The sequence below is a fragment of the Rousettus aegyptiacus genome, unplaced genomic scaffold (assembly GCF_014176215.1).
Source record: "Rousettus aegyptiacus isolate mRouAeg1 unplaced genomic scaffold, mRouAeg1.p scaffold_m13_p_14, whole genome shotgun sequence".
NCBI lineage: Eukaryota > Metazoa > Chordata > Mammalia > Chiroptera > Pteropodidae > Rousettus > Rousettus aegyptiacus.
In genome coordinates this window covers 60,186,035-60,199,419 of record NW_023416289.1, presented here as the reverse complement: position 1 = coordinate 60,199,419, position 13,385 = coordinate 60,186,035, and the positions used below count along the sequence as shown (strand labels likewise).

Here is a 13,385-nt window from a genome sequence, read left to right as displayed (position 1 = left end):
ATCCCCACCTCGCAACGCTACGGACGTTATCTGTCCACAAATCAACCGGTAATGTCAATGTAATCAAAACCGTTATCGGTACAGGACGTAACAAACTGATTCAAAAATTTGCTGAAGGTAAAATGCACGGTAGCCAAGAAAATTATGAAAAAATAGAAGTGACTTATTATAAAGCCAGGGTCATTAAATGTCACAGGGTTGGCTTAGAACTGGACCGATAGATTCACAAAGCAGAGCTTAATAAACAGACCCATAGCAACAAGAAGGGGGGTGGTGGGGGACACATCGAATGTGAGGGAAAATATTTAATACTCAAAAAATGGTGCTGGCGAAATGGTATCCATCTGAAAAAGATAAAGCGAGAGCCTTACTTCAGACTGTATAGAAAAATAAGTTTGGGATCAATTACCTAAACATAAAAGGCAAAACTATGAATGTTTTAGAAATACATGGGAAAATAATTTCATAACTGTGGGGCAAGAGAGAGCTTTTAAAATAAGAAAGAGATCCTGGAAGCCGCATAAAAATCCAAGTGGGGGGCGGGGAATGAATTTTGCAAGACAAAATGCTGACAATACTGGATATAAAAAAATATGCTTCATTAGAAAGTCAAAGACAAAAAACAGATTGGGTTAAAATATCAGTCACTTAAAACAGAAAAAAATTACAATATGAAGAAACCCTACAAAGCAATGAAATGTGACCTCACAGAAAAATAGACAGAAGACATAAACAAGCAAATTACAGAAGAAATTCAAATGGGTAATGAAATCTCGCTATTTGTTAGCTTTCTGTCTCCTTTTTAATTTGTTCCCCTTTTCCATTTTTTTCTGCCTTATTTTGAATTAGCTGGGTATTTCTTACGACTTCATTTATTTCCTCTGATGGCTCATCAGCCAACTCATTATCTTTTTATCTCAGAGGTGGCTTCGGGGTTGACGTCACACACCTTTAACTTAGCACAGTGTCCCGTCAACTGATCGTGCGTCCGCACGTGCCGCTTAACGACCGAGCATTGCGTCCTGCCGTCTCCTTGCCCCTGTGCGACCTTTTCCATGCACTTTACTGACACGTGTGTGATCGACCTCGCGATGTCCTGGTGAAGGCGTTCCGAGAGTCCCCTGCAGGCGGTGGGATGCTCTCGGTGTGCTCACCTGGCTGCAGCGTGAACTCAGCTGGGCCGCCCTCGCTGGCTCAGCGCGCAGGAGGTCCGCGGCTGGGGGACCCAGACCTGCTCGCTCACCCCGAGGGCCACACCTCCCACCGCCACCGCGGGAAGTGAGCCTGGGCCGGCCAGCAGCCCTGAGCAGCCCTGAGGTGGCCGTCCTCTGCAGGCCCGCGATGACGGCGGCGATGTCTGCGCTGCCATCAAGCCAGGCCCCCTGCGTGTGACGTGGACAGTGCGGCCTCAGGACGGCCACAGCCAGTGGCCACATGGGGCCCCAAGGACCAGGTGGACGCCTCCTCAAACGCTGTAACACGGAATGCCGTGGATCCGCGTGGTGTTCGTATTCGTACAGGTGAGTGATATTTAAAAAAAAATCTGTGCTAAACAAACTATGAAGAATTTATTATTTATAAAAATAAATCCCCCAATGTTTTTCAACCCTGTGGTCATTAGTCTTTCTACGGAATTATTACAAATAACCCAGCGGCTAGCTCAGGCCTCCTTCACTTCTTTTTAAAAAATTACTACCTATAATTATGCACAAAACTATTTCCATTATTGATATATAAGCAATCACAAGAAGTTCCACTAAATCTTTCGAAAAGTTATCTAACCATAGCTCTATAATCCGATTCCTACGTAGAACCTTTTATAGTACAATGTAAGGAAGACGCTTATCTCAGCCATGTGCGGGGAGGAGAATCAGTTGGTCTTGGGGAGGCCTTCAATTGATTGGACGAGGCCCACCCACATTATGAAGGGTGATCTGCTTTCCTCGAATTCTACTGATTTAAATCTTAATCTCATCTAAAAACAATACTTTTCATCAACATCGAAACTAGCGTTTGACTGGATGTCTGGGTCTTATGGTCTACCGAAGTTGCCACACAAAAGTTGCCACCACAACAGAGTTCTATAAATATGACCAAAAAAAAGTTCTACCCAGAATGCCACCAACATCCCATTGGCGATGTTTTCCTGGAGAATCCTGACACATCTTTATACTGTGGATTTTCCTCCCACCCACTGTGAGCGCTGAAGCCAGGTCAACGGTCACGGTTCCGAGAGTGACTTTCGCTAAACGGGTCAAAAGATTGTCCTGTCGTGGTCGACACATGGAATGCTGTTTCGTAAGGACGGCCAGCTGCCTGGCAAAGGCCCCGTCCCCAGGTGGAGCTGGCACCAGGCAGAGCCTGCCAGAGAGGGTACGCCCGGCCAGTGGGGCCTGGGACAAGCCGTCCCCAAGGAGTTGCCATACAAGCGATGAGTGTCGCTTTCAAGCCAAGGACATTAGAAAGCAGGATTCTGTCTCCGTTTCTCCATATAAAAGGCATTTTTAGAAAGGAAATTTCTCGCAGGAGCTGATGTATTTGCGACATAAATCCACCGAGCGCATGCCCCTTCCCCTCCGGCCGCCTCTGCAGGACGCTGGGGGCAGGGGAAGGAGGCGGGGGAGTCACTACAATCAGGCTCTGTTCCTCCCACGTTGCCGACCCGCGCCACGTCCTCACCTCTGCGTCTAACCGCTTGAAGAAGAGACTTAAATAACCGGTGACTACTACAAAGGAGCCTTTTCGCCATCCATCAGAATCGGAGCCTGCCCCCGCCCCCAGCTCGATGACCGGAGACGGTGACCGGAGAAGCGCGGGCACCTGCTCTCCGCTCCGGGAAATGCCTCCCTCCGCCCCGCAGATGCAGTGTCCGGCGCTCACAGGACGCACGTCCTGATCTGGCCACAAATCAACGTCCTCGCTCACGCAGGTGCTCACGGGGCACGGCGCAGACCCAAGAGGCAGAGGGCGGCACGCGGCGCCTCCGGAGGACGCCGCGGTCACGCGCGGGAGGGGACCAGCGGGGTGCGCAGCGCCCATAGCCTGCACGCCTCAGCCGCGAGCGCCCGCCCTTCCGGAAAGGTCTGCGCCCCTCCCGCCAAGAAGCCCACGGCTCTTGGAGTGGCCCCTGGGGCGCTCACACCGCCGAGGGCGCGGCCCTGCTCCCCGGCCACCGCGGGTCCGCGCGCCACTTACCACGAGGGACAGGGGCCTCTTCCAGGAGACGACGCCGATGAGTCCCGACAGCAGCACCTGGGGAGACAAACGTGCGGGACGGTGAGACGCCCGGAGGGCCGCAGGCCACTACGGTGACTAGGCGGCCGCAGAGTGGAGCATCCGGCCTCGCAGGCACCGGGCGCCCCTCCACCCAAGCCTCCTGCCGTGTCTCCACGTGCCTGTCACCCAGGCACCTGCACCGGGAAGAGGCAGCTGTGGTTCACCCTCCGACAGGGTGATGTCCCACTGGCCAGATTCCCATTGTAAGTAAGGTCCTGGCGTTTGTCCCTTGCGAGGACAAAGCACCCGACTTCACTGCGGGCGGGGGCCAGGCAGTGGGGACAGGCTGGAGGCATGCGGCTGCATTTCCCCTGGGACCCCCCAGGTCCTGACCCCAGATCTGACGGGCCAGCACGCTGGTGGCAGAGCCAGCTCAGCCCAAACGCTTCTGCAGGGCCAGGACCAAGCCTTCGAGCCACAGCCTCCGTCACACCTGGCGCTGTGCGCCTCAGGCTCACGGCCAACAAGATCCGGGCGATGTTTTTATACATTTACAAGGAGAATTTCTGAACCTTACTCACAAGTTAATTAATTAAAACCGTGAACCAGGTGCCCAGGAGGGCCCGTCCCCCACATGTCACATGCAGAGTCACAGCCTTCCCTGTCTGCTGAGTCGCTGCAGCATGCCGTCCAGGCCTCCACCCCCGAGGGCACCCCTCTGACTCATCTCGCTAGCTCCCCCCACTCCCCGGCACCCAGCACTCGCTCTACGGGAATGTCTCCATCTGGTACCTTCTCCCCCCTTGACGCACACTCTCTCCAGGTCATTGAAGAAGCAGATCACATGGCCACACACCCCCCCACGGCTGCCCCCCACATGGCCACTCCCCCACATGGCCACCCCCCAACGCACGGCCGGCCCCCATCCCCCCTCAGCTTGTTTGGGTCTCAGCATCTCTCACCATTACCCCAACACTCCACCCCGACCCCTTTCTCGTCCCTCAGACGGAGCCCGGTTCTGGAGGCCCGAGCCCCTCCGCCGCCGGAGCCCCGTTTCCTTCCACGCGGGTTTGCCGGCCACATGGTCCCGGTGCTGGTATTTCCAGCCTTTCTAAATCTCTCCGTTTTAGGTCTATCTCTGGATCTGGCTTTGTTAGTCAACCCTAAACTTTTTTTGAAACTAGGTTAATGAAGCCCGTTTGCGTGCGGTGATGCGGTCTGTGTGTCTGGCGTCAGCGCTGCCAGAATGTGAGCCTCAGTTACACCCCGGGGCGGGCGGGGCCTCGGTCCTCAGCGTGCGGGCGGCCACCCCACCGCTCCGTCTTGCTCCCCGTCACCTGAGGTCTGAGCGCGGGATTCTGGTTCCAGCCCCCACTCTTATATTTCCACGTTACATACCCCCCCGGTAACCTCTCCTTCGTACATTACCGCCTCTCTCCCACGAGCGAGGACGCAGATGGCTCGCCGCCGCGGCCTCCTCCCTCCCGCCTCTTCCTAAAGCACCAGGTCTGGTCACGCGTGTTAATCTGGTATTAATGTTCAGAGTCCTAAGTAAACCTAACCTTTACTCCTTGCTTTTTCAGCTTCAAGACACCGATTTTTCCTCCGACTTACACCCATGTGACAATTACGAAGCGTATTTCTTCTACTTTCCCCTCACCTCGGCCCGTTCATTTTTCAGCAATTCCACGTGGCCAGACCGTGGAGCCTTTCTGGATTAATTTGCCCATCGTCACTACCTTTTCGTTTTAGTTTGACAGTGAGATACAGTCATCGTTCATTCCCAGAACGCACGGAAAGCTGCACCAATTATTTCATAGTTTTCTCAAGTTCATTGTCTAGTAAACTTCTAAGAAAGGGCTCCTGGGTTTGTTCACCTTCTGCTACTTAACTGCCTCTTGCCGCAGCCCCCAAGCAATCCCACGGGTGGGGGGGGGGGCAGACCCCAAGAGCCTTCCTCTCTCCCAGCTGCAGCTGGTCTGGGAGGACGGGACAGAGCCTGGCCACGACTGGTCTCACTGTCCCCCCGCCACGAGTGGGCCCTGGCACCCTGGGGGACGGGGTGACGGCAGCCCTAGGGAGACGCACAACACCAGGAAGCCACAGAGACAGAGGAGGCCAGGGGAAGAGACCCCTGAAATGTGCTCAGGGATGCATGGGCTCGTTCCCAAGGTGTGCACGTGTAGACGCGACCTACACAGAATATGAAAACGCTGAGGACAGAACTACCGGGCAGATGGCCACCTAAGAGCCCGGGGATGGGCAGTGGCCCATGCACGAGACAGGTGTGAATGGCCCCGCGAAGAGTTCCAAAGCCGAGCTGACTTTAGACTCAGACACACAGACAGGGCTGGTCGGAGCATGCTCTGCACCCGAGGTGTAGAACCTGCCAAACAAGACGGCAACATGCTCCACAGGATTTCAACGATATCCAGAGACTCACGACAGAATATTCAGAATGTCCAGATACGGCCCCAAATGCCTTGTCACACACAGGATCGGGAGAGTGCCAACTTCCAGGTGAACACACCATCGACAGATTTTGTAGTTATCAGACAAAGACGTTAAAGCAGTGATAACAAACATGCTCCAGTAGGCAAGGGCAAATGTTTTAGAAATGAATGAAAAGCTCCGAAAATTAAGGGGGAAAATAGGAAGTAAGAAGGAGAGCCCCCTGGAAAGTTTTTAAACTGAAAATCAGAATAACCAAAGTAAAAAAGTTCACCAGATGAGTTTAATAGCAGCACGGAGGGGAAAGTAGTCGGTCAATCTACGTGGGGTCAACAATTCAATCATCACGCTTTCTCACCAGAAGTGCGGGGAGGTGCGGGGGCTGGAGGGAGGCACAAGGACCCAGAACAGCATTTTTAAAGAGAGAAAAAACTGCCAACCCAGAATTTTATTTCTGGTAAAAACGCCCTGCAGAAACAAAGGTGAAACAAAGGCGATTTAAGGAAGAGAAACAGAGAACTCGCTGGGGGCAGACTCGCTCTATAAACGCTGCCGCGGGAAATTGCTCGGACGGGAGGCGGATGACACCAGAAGAAAAATCCGGACTATCAAGGCACGAAGGAAAAACAAAATAAATGGTAAAGATGACAGACCATTCTCCTGCCGAACTCTCTAAAACAAGTGCAAGACTGTCCGAGTTTTCAATAGATGTAGATGCGATATACAAGATAAATTATGTAAGATACATAAAACAACTACGACAGAAATGAGGGACCTAAATGGTGATAATTGCTACATTCCGCCTGAAGTGGTAAAATGATGACTCCATGCTGACAGGGAAAAGTTAAGTATACATGTTGTAATCTCTGAAGAAACTACCAAAAATACAAAGAAATATAGTTAAAAGCACAAGAGATGAATTAAAATGCAATGACTAAACAAGAGTCCAAATAAAGCAAAAGACGGGGAAACAGAAGAACAAAGAAAGAGACGAAAATGGGGGTGAAAAGATGGGGCCAAAATAAAACAGTTTGATAATTATATTAAATGTAAATGGTCTAAAGCATCAATTAACAGCAGAGACTGGCAGAGTGGATTTTCAAAAAAAGATGCAGTTATATGGAACTCATTACAAATATAATGAGTAAGGGGAGTTAAAGGTGTGAGAAATAGTTCTAATATGGGAAAAGATATGCCGTGAAACAATAAACAAAGGAAAACTGAAATGGCTGTTTTAATATCAGAAAAATTAGACTTCGCAGCAAAAAACCCCCAAAATTTACCATATATAAAAGAGATATTGCATAATCATAAAAGTATCAATTTACAAAAACAATTTTATAACTATGGTGTCCGATGAAATGCTTATCATTTTATAACATATACAAATATACAAATATCCAGTCATTATGTTGTACATCTGAAACTAATGTATGTCGTATGTTGATTGATTATAACTCAATTTTTTAAAAAAGAACAAAACCAGTCTCCAAAACAGAACCACAAGTACATACAAACTTTGTCTGAAAGCAAATAAAGTTAGGGCCTTTTTTCATACCATATGCAAAATAAATTCCGGATGAATTAAAATTTGGAGGTAAGCAAATAAAATAAAAACATTGGAAGGAAATGTAAAAGTAGATTCACCGTGGCCATGATAATGACAACATTCTAAGAGAAAAGAATCCAGGAACTAGAAAAAACAGAAATGATGACATAAAAAGTTTTTGAATTATCTGTGTGACAAAATACACCTAAAATCGAGCTAAGAAATGGAAAACTGCAAGAAAATACATGCAACATATAAGAGAAGTAATGTGAAAATTCGGATCTAATGAAAACAATGTAGTTTTCTTCCATTGGAAAGATTAAATTGTGTCTACGGCCACGCCACCCTGAGCAAGCCTGATCCCATCTGATCTCGGAAGCTAAGCTGGGTCAAGCCTGGTTAGTACTTGGATGGGAGACCACCTAGGAAGACCAGGTGCCATAGGTGTAAAAAAAAGATTAAAATGTCAAGGATGGCTAACATCCCTTGCTGATAACAGGGCGCAAAGGGCACACTCACACAATGCTTCGCGGGCAGGAGTGACTGCAGGCTTTTGTGGCATTAAAAGACAAAATCTCACGAAATTCTAAGTTTGAATACCTATGACCAGCGATTTCACTTTGGGGAATTTACACTCAGAAAGCAGGTGCCGGCATCTAAGGCCAGATGAAAAGCATTGGTCACAGAAACTCAGAGTCCTCCCAGGAGGGGAATAAATGAATAAATTATAATAATTCACATGACAGACTCCTACACAGTCATTAAAAATGATGGGAATAATAATACCTGCATGATGGCTGAGAATATTTATTATATACTAAATAAAAAAAGGAGTCACAGAGTAAGGTATGTGGTGTACTTTTTTGTAAAATTTTTAGGAGAAAAGAAACATTGCACACGTATGCAGAAATTCTAGCATTTGTGAGATTGTAAAGGGACATGTGTAAAGATCACATCACGCAGCACAGGTGATGCAGGTTACCTGGGATCGAAAGCGGCACTGGTGTGTGTGTGTGTGCGTGTGTGTGTGTGTGTGTGCACGCGCATGTGCGTGTCTTTGATTTTAATTATTGCAAAAGGCATACATTGCTTTTGGAGTATGGAAACATCCAATGGCATTGATTTTAAGGATAAACGCACACACACACACACATGCAGACACATGTTCAGCGGGCTCCGATGTGGAAAATCCACAACGTGCTCCTTCGTCTGATGTCCTGGGCATTAAAACTGAGAAACAAACAATAACGAAGCTTCTCTCTTAAAAGATGATTCCAGACGTCCGCCCAGCTCTGCGCGTCCCACGGACGGTTCACACAGACGCTGCTCTCGCAGGGGGGGGCCAAGCCCCGACCCGCGAGGCTGCCACCAACCTCCTAACTCCTAGCGGGAAGGCAGGGGCCAGGGCCAGGGACACCACTGAAGACAGTGCTCTAATGGCGGAAACAGCAGCTGCTCCCTCCGGCCACACCTGCTGCCACCTCACCTGCCTCCACCTTTGCCAAGGTTCCCAGCCCAACAGGTAAACTTCCTCAACCTCGCTAACGAAACGCCTCCCCAAATTTCTCCACTCTTCACCTTTCCACGCGATTTGTGCTTTTCCTAAGAAACAGAGGGTGTGACCTCCTAGCAGAGGCTCTACCTCTGACCCTTTGCCACTGGGCTGTATTCCGTCCCCTTGTGCCTCTGCCCAGGGGGCAGTGTGCAGTCGACTGCTTAGGGCTGTGGCCTCGAAAGTCAGAGTAGTCAGTTCAAACCTGACCCTGGCCACTTAGCTGAGTAACCTGGGGCAGGGGTGGTGGTTAATCGTGTGTGTCCCCTTGCCCAGGGCCTGACCTCTGGGTGTGCCTGGGAGGGCGTTTGCATCAGCAGACTGCCTCAGAGAGATCGCCTTCGCGATGTGCGCTGGAGTCACCTGACCCTTGGACCCGAGTAGGACTCAAGGGGAAGGGCAAACCCACAGTCCCCGAAGGGGCACGTCACCTGTCTTCGCCGGGTGCTCCGGCGGGGTCGCAGGCCGCTGGCCCTCCAGCCGAGGGCTGTCGGACCCGGGCTGAATTCCCCTCCAGCTTCCCCGGTCGCCAGCTTGCAGAGGGAAGATGGTGGGACTTCTCAGCGCTCCTACCTGTGGCCACGGCCCGTCACACATGTGCGCGTGGACACAGCCTAACACGAGTTCCTCGATCCCTCGTCACCCCGCCGGACTCGGCAGAAGCTGCCGGGGCCTCAGGGAGCCGTCGCCGCACTGAGGACCTCAGCCCACTCCATTCCAGCAGCTAGGGCCACTCGGAGGCCCAGGCCCAAACGCCAGCGACGGAACTGCCCCAAGTGGGGGCGCCGGGGGCCACGGAAGAAAAGGGCTGCGACGCTACGTAACACTCCGCTGAACGCCCGCCACGCAGCGGGCGCTGGACGGACGTGAGCCGTTTCCCGGAAGTGTCGTTCGATCGTAGGGGAGGGTTATTTTACGACGGCAAACCACAGAGAGGGCCTAGAAACCCACAGGGTGCTAGAGAGGCCACACATGTCATTTCGGAAGACGCGAGGGAACTAACCGTGTGTGGCCCTAAACCCCACAGAGCAGGTCTCATTACGGGCCCGACCGCCACCCTGGTCACCTTTCTGAGATGAAAAACATCCTTGCAAGGGGGCACCCAGGTTGCAGCGGGCAAGGGCCGGTGCCACCACGCACGGCCACACGCTAAGCTGCAAACCTGTCCCAACACAGCTGGGACCAGCCACCGTTCCTGCGAGCGGCAGACACGACATGTAAAAACAAACACCGAACGGTGCCTCTTGTTTTGCAAGGATTCTAAAAGCGCTTGTGGCAGATAAAGTCTGAAAAACGAAGGCGAGTCCCTGAGAAAGTGGATGCGGGGCTGGGGTGGGGGATGGGCCGGGGCAGGACAAAGCGGCTGCACTCTCTGCAGACCCCCAGGGCCCAGGGGGACGTTTCTGGAGTTCCCCCGAAGCACGCAGCATGGGAAGTCAGAACTGACAGGTAACAGGTGTTGGAAGGAATAACACTGGAATGAACACAACCTGAATATGTTTCACGTGTTAACCCTTTAGAGTAAAAAGGAGTGAATGTACATGTCTCCCCTAAATAAGCAGCTTTTCTACTGTGTCCCAACTGGTGTGGTCCCTTTTAGGTCTTTTTGTTTAAAGATAGCTCCTTTTCCAAGCCCTCTGGGAGGATGGGGAAAAAGCCACAAGTAACTTGATGGGGGAGGGGACTCTCAGGGAGGAGCCCAGGGCTGAAACTAAGTCACCAACCAGCCTGCCACCTGTAGGCTGGTCCCAGAGACATCACAGATCCTCCGGGCCCACTGGACAGACAACGGGAAAACAATGCATATTAAATAACGCTGAAAACCAAGCAACAGATGTGTGACTACGACGCTGCATCCGAGTCAGCCTCCCAGCCCCCGACTTGAACGCGGGGGGGGGGGGGGGGGGCGGGGAGGGGGGGTGTTTGGAAGTTAATGCCCCATTAGGATGAACCGCCACACCTGTATCGATCAGGGCGTCACAGCCGCAGTTCTGCTCAGATCTCATTTTAAAAGCCATCTTAAAAGGCAAGGGGCTTGGAGCACCAAGGCCTTTAGAAAATCCAACAGCACAACAGCAGCAAGCAAGGCTGGGCAGAATTCTTAAAATTCAAAAGTCAAGGGCAAATAGCAAAGATGCCCCACGAAGCCTTGGTCTGGGCTTCCGGAGCTGGGATTGACACACAGTGGGCCGCGGTGAGACCGCGCGGGCGACGCACCTGCGGATGGTGATGCGGGGCAGCGCGCCCTCTGCGCCTCGCACCTGCCTGCGCACGCACCTGGCGTCGCCCCACACCTGGCTGCGCACGCTTCCTGTTCCCGGGCGCCCTTTCTCTATTCTTTTAGGGATAAAGCAACTTTCACCAAAAGCCTATGAAGTGGCAAATAATAATAATAATAATAATATAATAATAATAATAATAATAATAATAATAAACAACTCTTGGGGACCACCGCTGCTTTAACAGGGATTTCCCGGTGGCTTCTTGGGTGGGGTTGTTAGTCGCCGGGTTCCCTAAGTCGGGGTCCACAGCTGAAAACCGGTCACCCTCGAGGTCGCAGGAAACGCGCCCCCCGAGGCCAGCCGCGGGTCGCCCGCCCGGTGCCGCCGCCCAGCGAGGACGCCGTCCGGGCGGACGCGGGAAGCGCGACGTCCCCGACGCCCAGGGGGTGCGCGGCCGCGGCGGGCGACGGGTCCCCGCCGCCAGCATGCACCGCGGGCTGGCGGGGTCGCCCCGCTGCCGTGTCCTCTACGGAAAGTAAGTGCGGCGCCCGCGACAGGAGGGGACAGGGCGCGTCGGGAGCGCGAGGGGCCCCCCGAGTTCGCGCGCCCCGCGCCCCGCACGCAGCGCGACACTCACCGAGAAGCCGGCCCAGAAGGGGCAGGAGTGGCGGACGCGGGCCGAGGTGGTGAGCGCCAGCGCGGCGAAGCTCACGGCCACGATGAGGCAGCCGAGCGCCATCTGCGTGGCCCCGAGCGCCAGCGCCACGCGCGAGCGGCCCGGGCACGGGCGAAGGAGGGGAAAGGCATTTGAGGCGGAGGACGAGGAGGGGAGAGAGTTCAGATGAGGCGAGAAAATACAGGAAAGAGGAAGAGAACGAGATACGACGCCAGGGCGAAGAAGTGGCGTCAAGACTGGCAAGGTGGAGACGCAGCGAGGTCGGGAGGCGGAGGACGGCACCGAGCGACCGAGGGGAGCCGGGCGGGCCGGGCGGGGAGCCGGGCGCCCGCAGCCCCCGCCGGAGCCCGCGCCCATGCCGCCGCCGCCGCCGCGCCGCCGCCGCCCAACCGCGCGCGCCGCGCCCTCTCCGCCCGCCCTGCGCGCGCCCACGGCCCGTGCGCGAGCCGCCGGCGTCCCCGGGCGCGCGCCCCGCGCCGTGCGCTGGGCCGGGGGGGCGCGCGCCGGCGGCGCAGGTGCGGGCCCCGCGGCCGCGGCGAGTCCCGGGCGGGGGCCGCGGCCCCGCGGCAGGGACCTCGGGCCGTGACGCCGAGGGCACCCGGGAGCCGCGCCCGCCGCCCCGCCGAGCCGGAGGCCGGGCCGGGCTGGCGCGCGCCCGCGGGCGGCGGGGACCCGGGAGACCGCGCGGCCGAGGTGGGTTCCAGGCGCCCGCCCCAGGCGTAGCGGGCAGGAAGGAGCCTCGGAGATGCGCAATTTCAAGATGCAAGATGCCGCTCTTCTGCGCGTCCCGAATTTCCCCAGCCGGCCCGGAGGGACGGGCATTTGAACCGTGCACAAACGCGTCTCTTCACCTTCCATTTGGGGCTTCCGACCTAAGTACAAACTTTGGGCTAAAGCACACTGCACAAAACGAATCTAAATGAACGGTACCGTTAAGGGGCTGTTAGATAATTTCTTTTGCCGGGATACGGTTTTAGATGCCTGGTTATGGGCTTCCTTGCAGTACCGAGAAAGCTCGGGAGTTTGCACTGTCATTTTCAGCTCTGCGGCCGCTGTTGGCGAAGGCTGTGTGGACTTACAGGAGACGGGGAGTATCTGGAGTCCGAAGGCATCAAACGTAAAACGGCCAAATTCATGATGCCGTGGGCAAGTGGGCTGTTCCTCCCCAGCCGTTGGCAGAACCGAGGGAGGCCCCATGGGGTCGGGGAGCCCCAGCAGAGGCTTGCCCCCAGATCTCTCAGCTGCTGGTGCTTGAAATTTCACGGTCAGAGATATTGATTCCTCTGGGCTTTGTCGAGTCTCTATTAAAATGCAAATTCCTCTTGAAGGGGCAGTAGCCTTTATCAGCCAGCACCTTAGCAGGAATGGGATTTATTTTCCAATTTAATGGGGTGGCTGAGGGATGGGGGGGGGGGTTAGGAATCAGCAGATAAAGCGGCTGACCTCAGAGCTTGGCGTGTGGCCAGAGCCGCGTCCCCTGTGTTATCTGTCACCGGGCTGGGCCCCTGCGTCAGGTACGGCCCAGGAGCACACATTCGGATCTCCTGCCAAAGTTCCCTCTAGAGTCCGCAGGGCAGCACCGTTGGAGGCCTGGAATGGCAGGGAAGCGAGGTGCTGGGGTGCGGGCGGGCAGGGGCCTGCTGCAGCCACCTCGCGCACGCGCTCATTTACGGACACCTCCAGCAGAGGTTCGCGAAGGGCTCTGCAAGGTCCAGGCTG

At 54.2% G+C, this 13,385-nt stretch overlaps 1 protein-coding gene and 1 pseudogene across 1 annotated transcript in view; one reads left to right on the top strand and one right to left on the bottom strand.

Annotated features, from left to right (window-relative positions):
- Positions 1-11,751, bottom strand: part of FAM189A1 (family with sequence similarity 189 member A1) — a 56,203-nt gene extending 44,452 nt beyond the window's left edge. The window contains exons 1-2 of the mRNA XM_016154886.2: positions 11,628-11,751; positions 3,196-3,252 (exon numbers count right to left, since the gene is read on the bottom strand). Coding sequence (XP_016010372.2) covers positions 3,196-3,252; positions 11,628-11,729 — 159 coding nt within the window. The 5' untranslated portion in view covers positions 11,730-11,751. The remainder of the gene's footprint in view (positions 1-3,195; positions 3,253-11,627) is intronic.
- LOC118611727 lies at positions 7,545-7,663 on the top strand (annotated as a pseudogene).
- Positions 11,752-13,385: the final 1,634 nt, after the last annotated feature.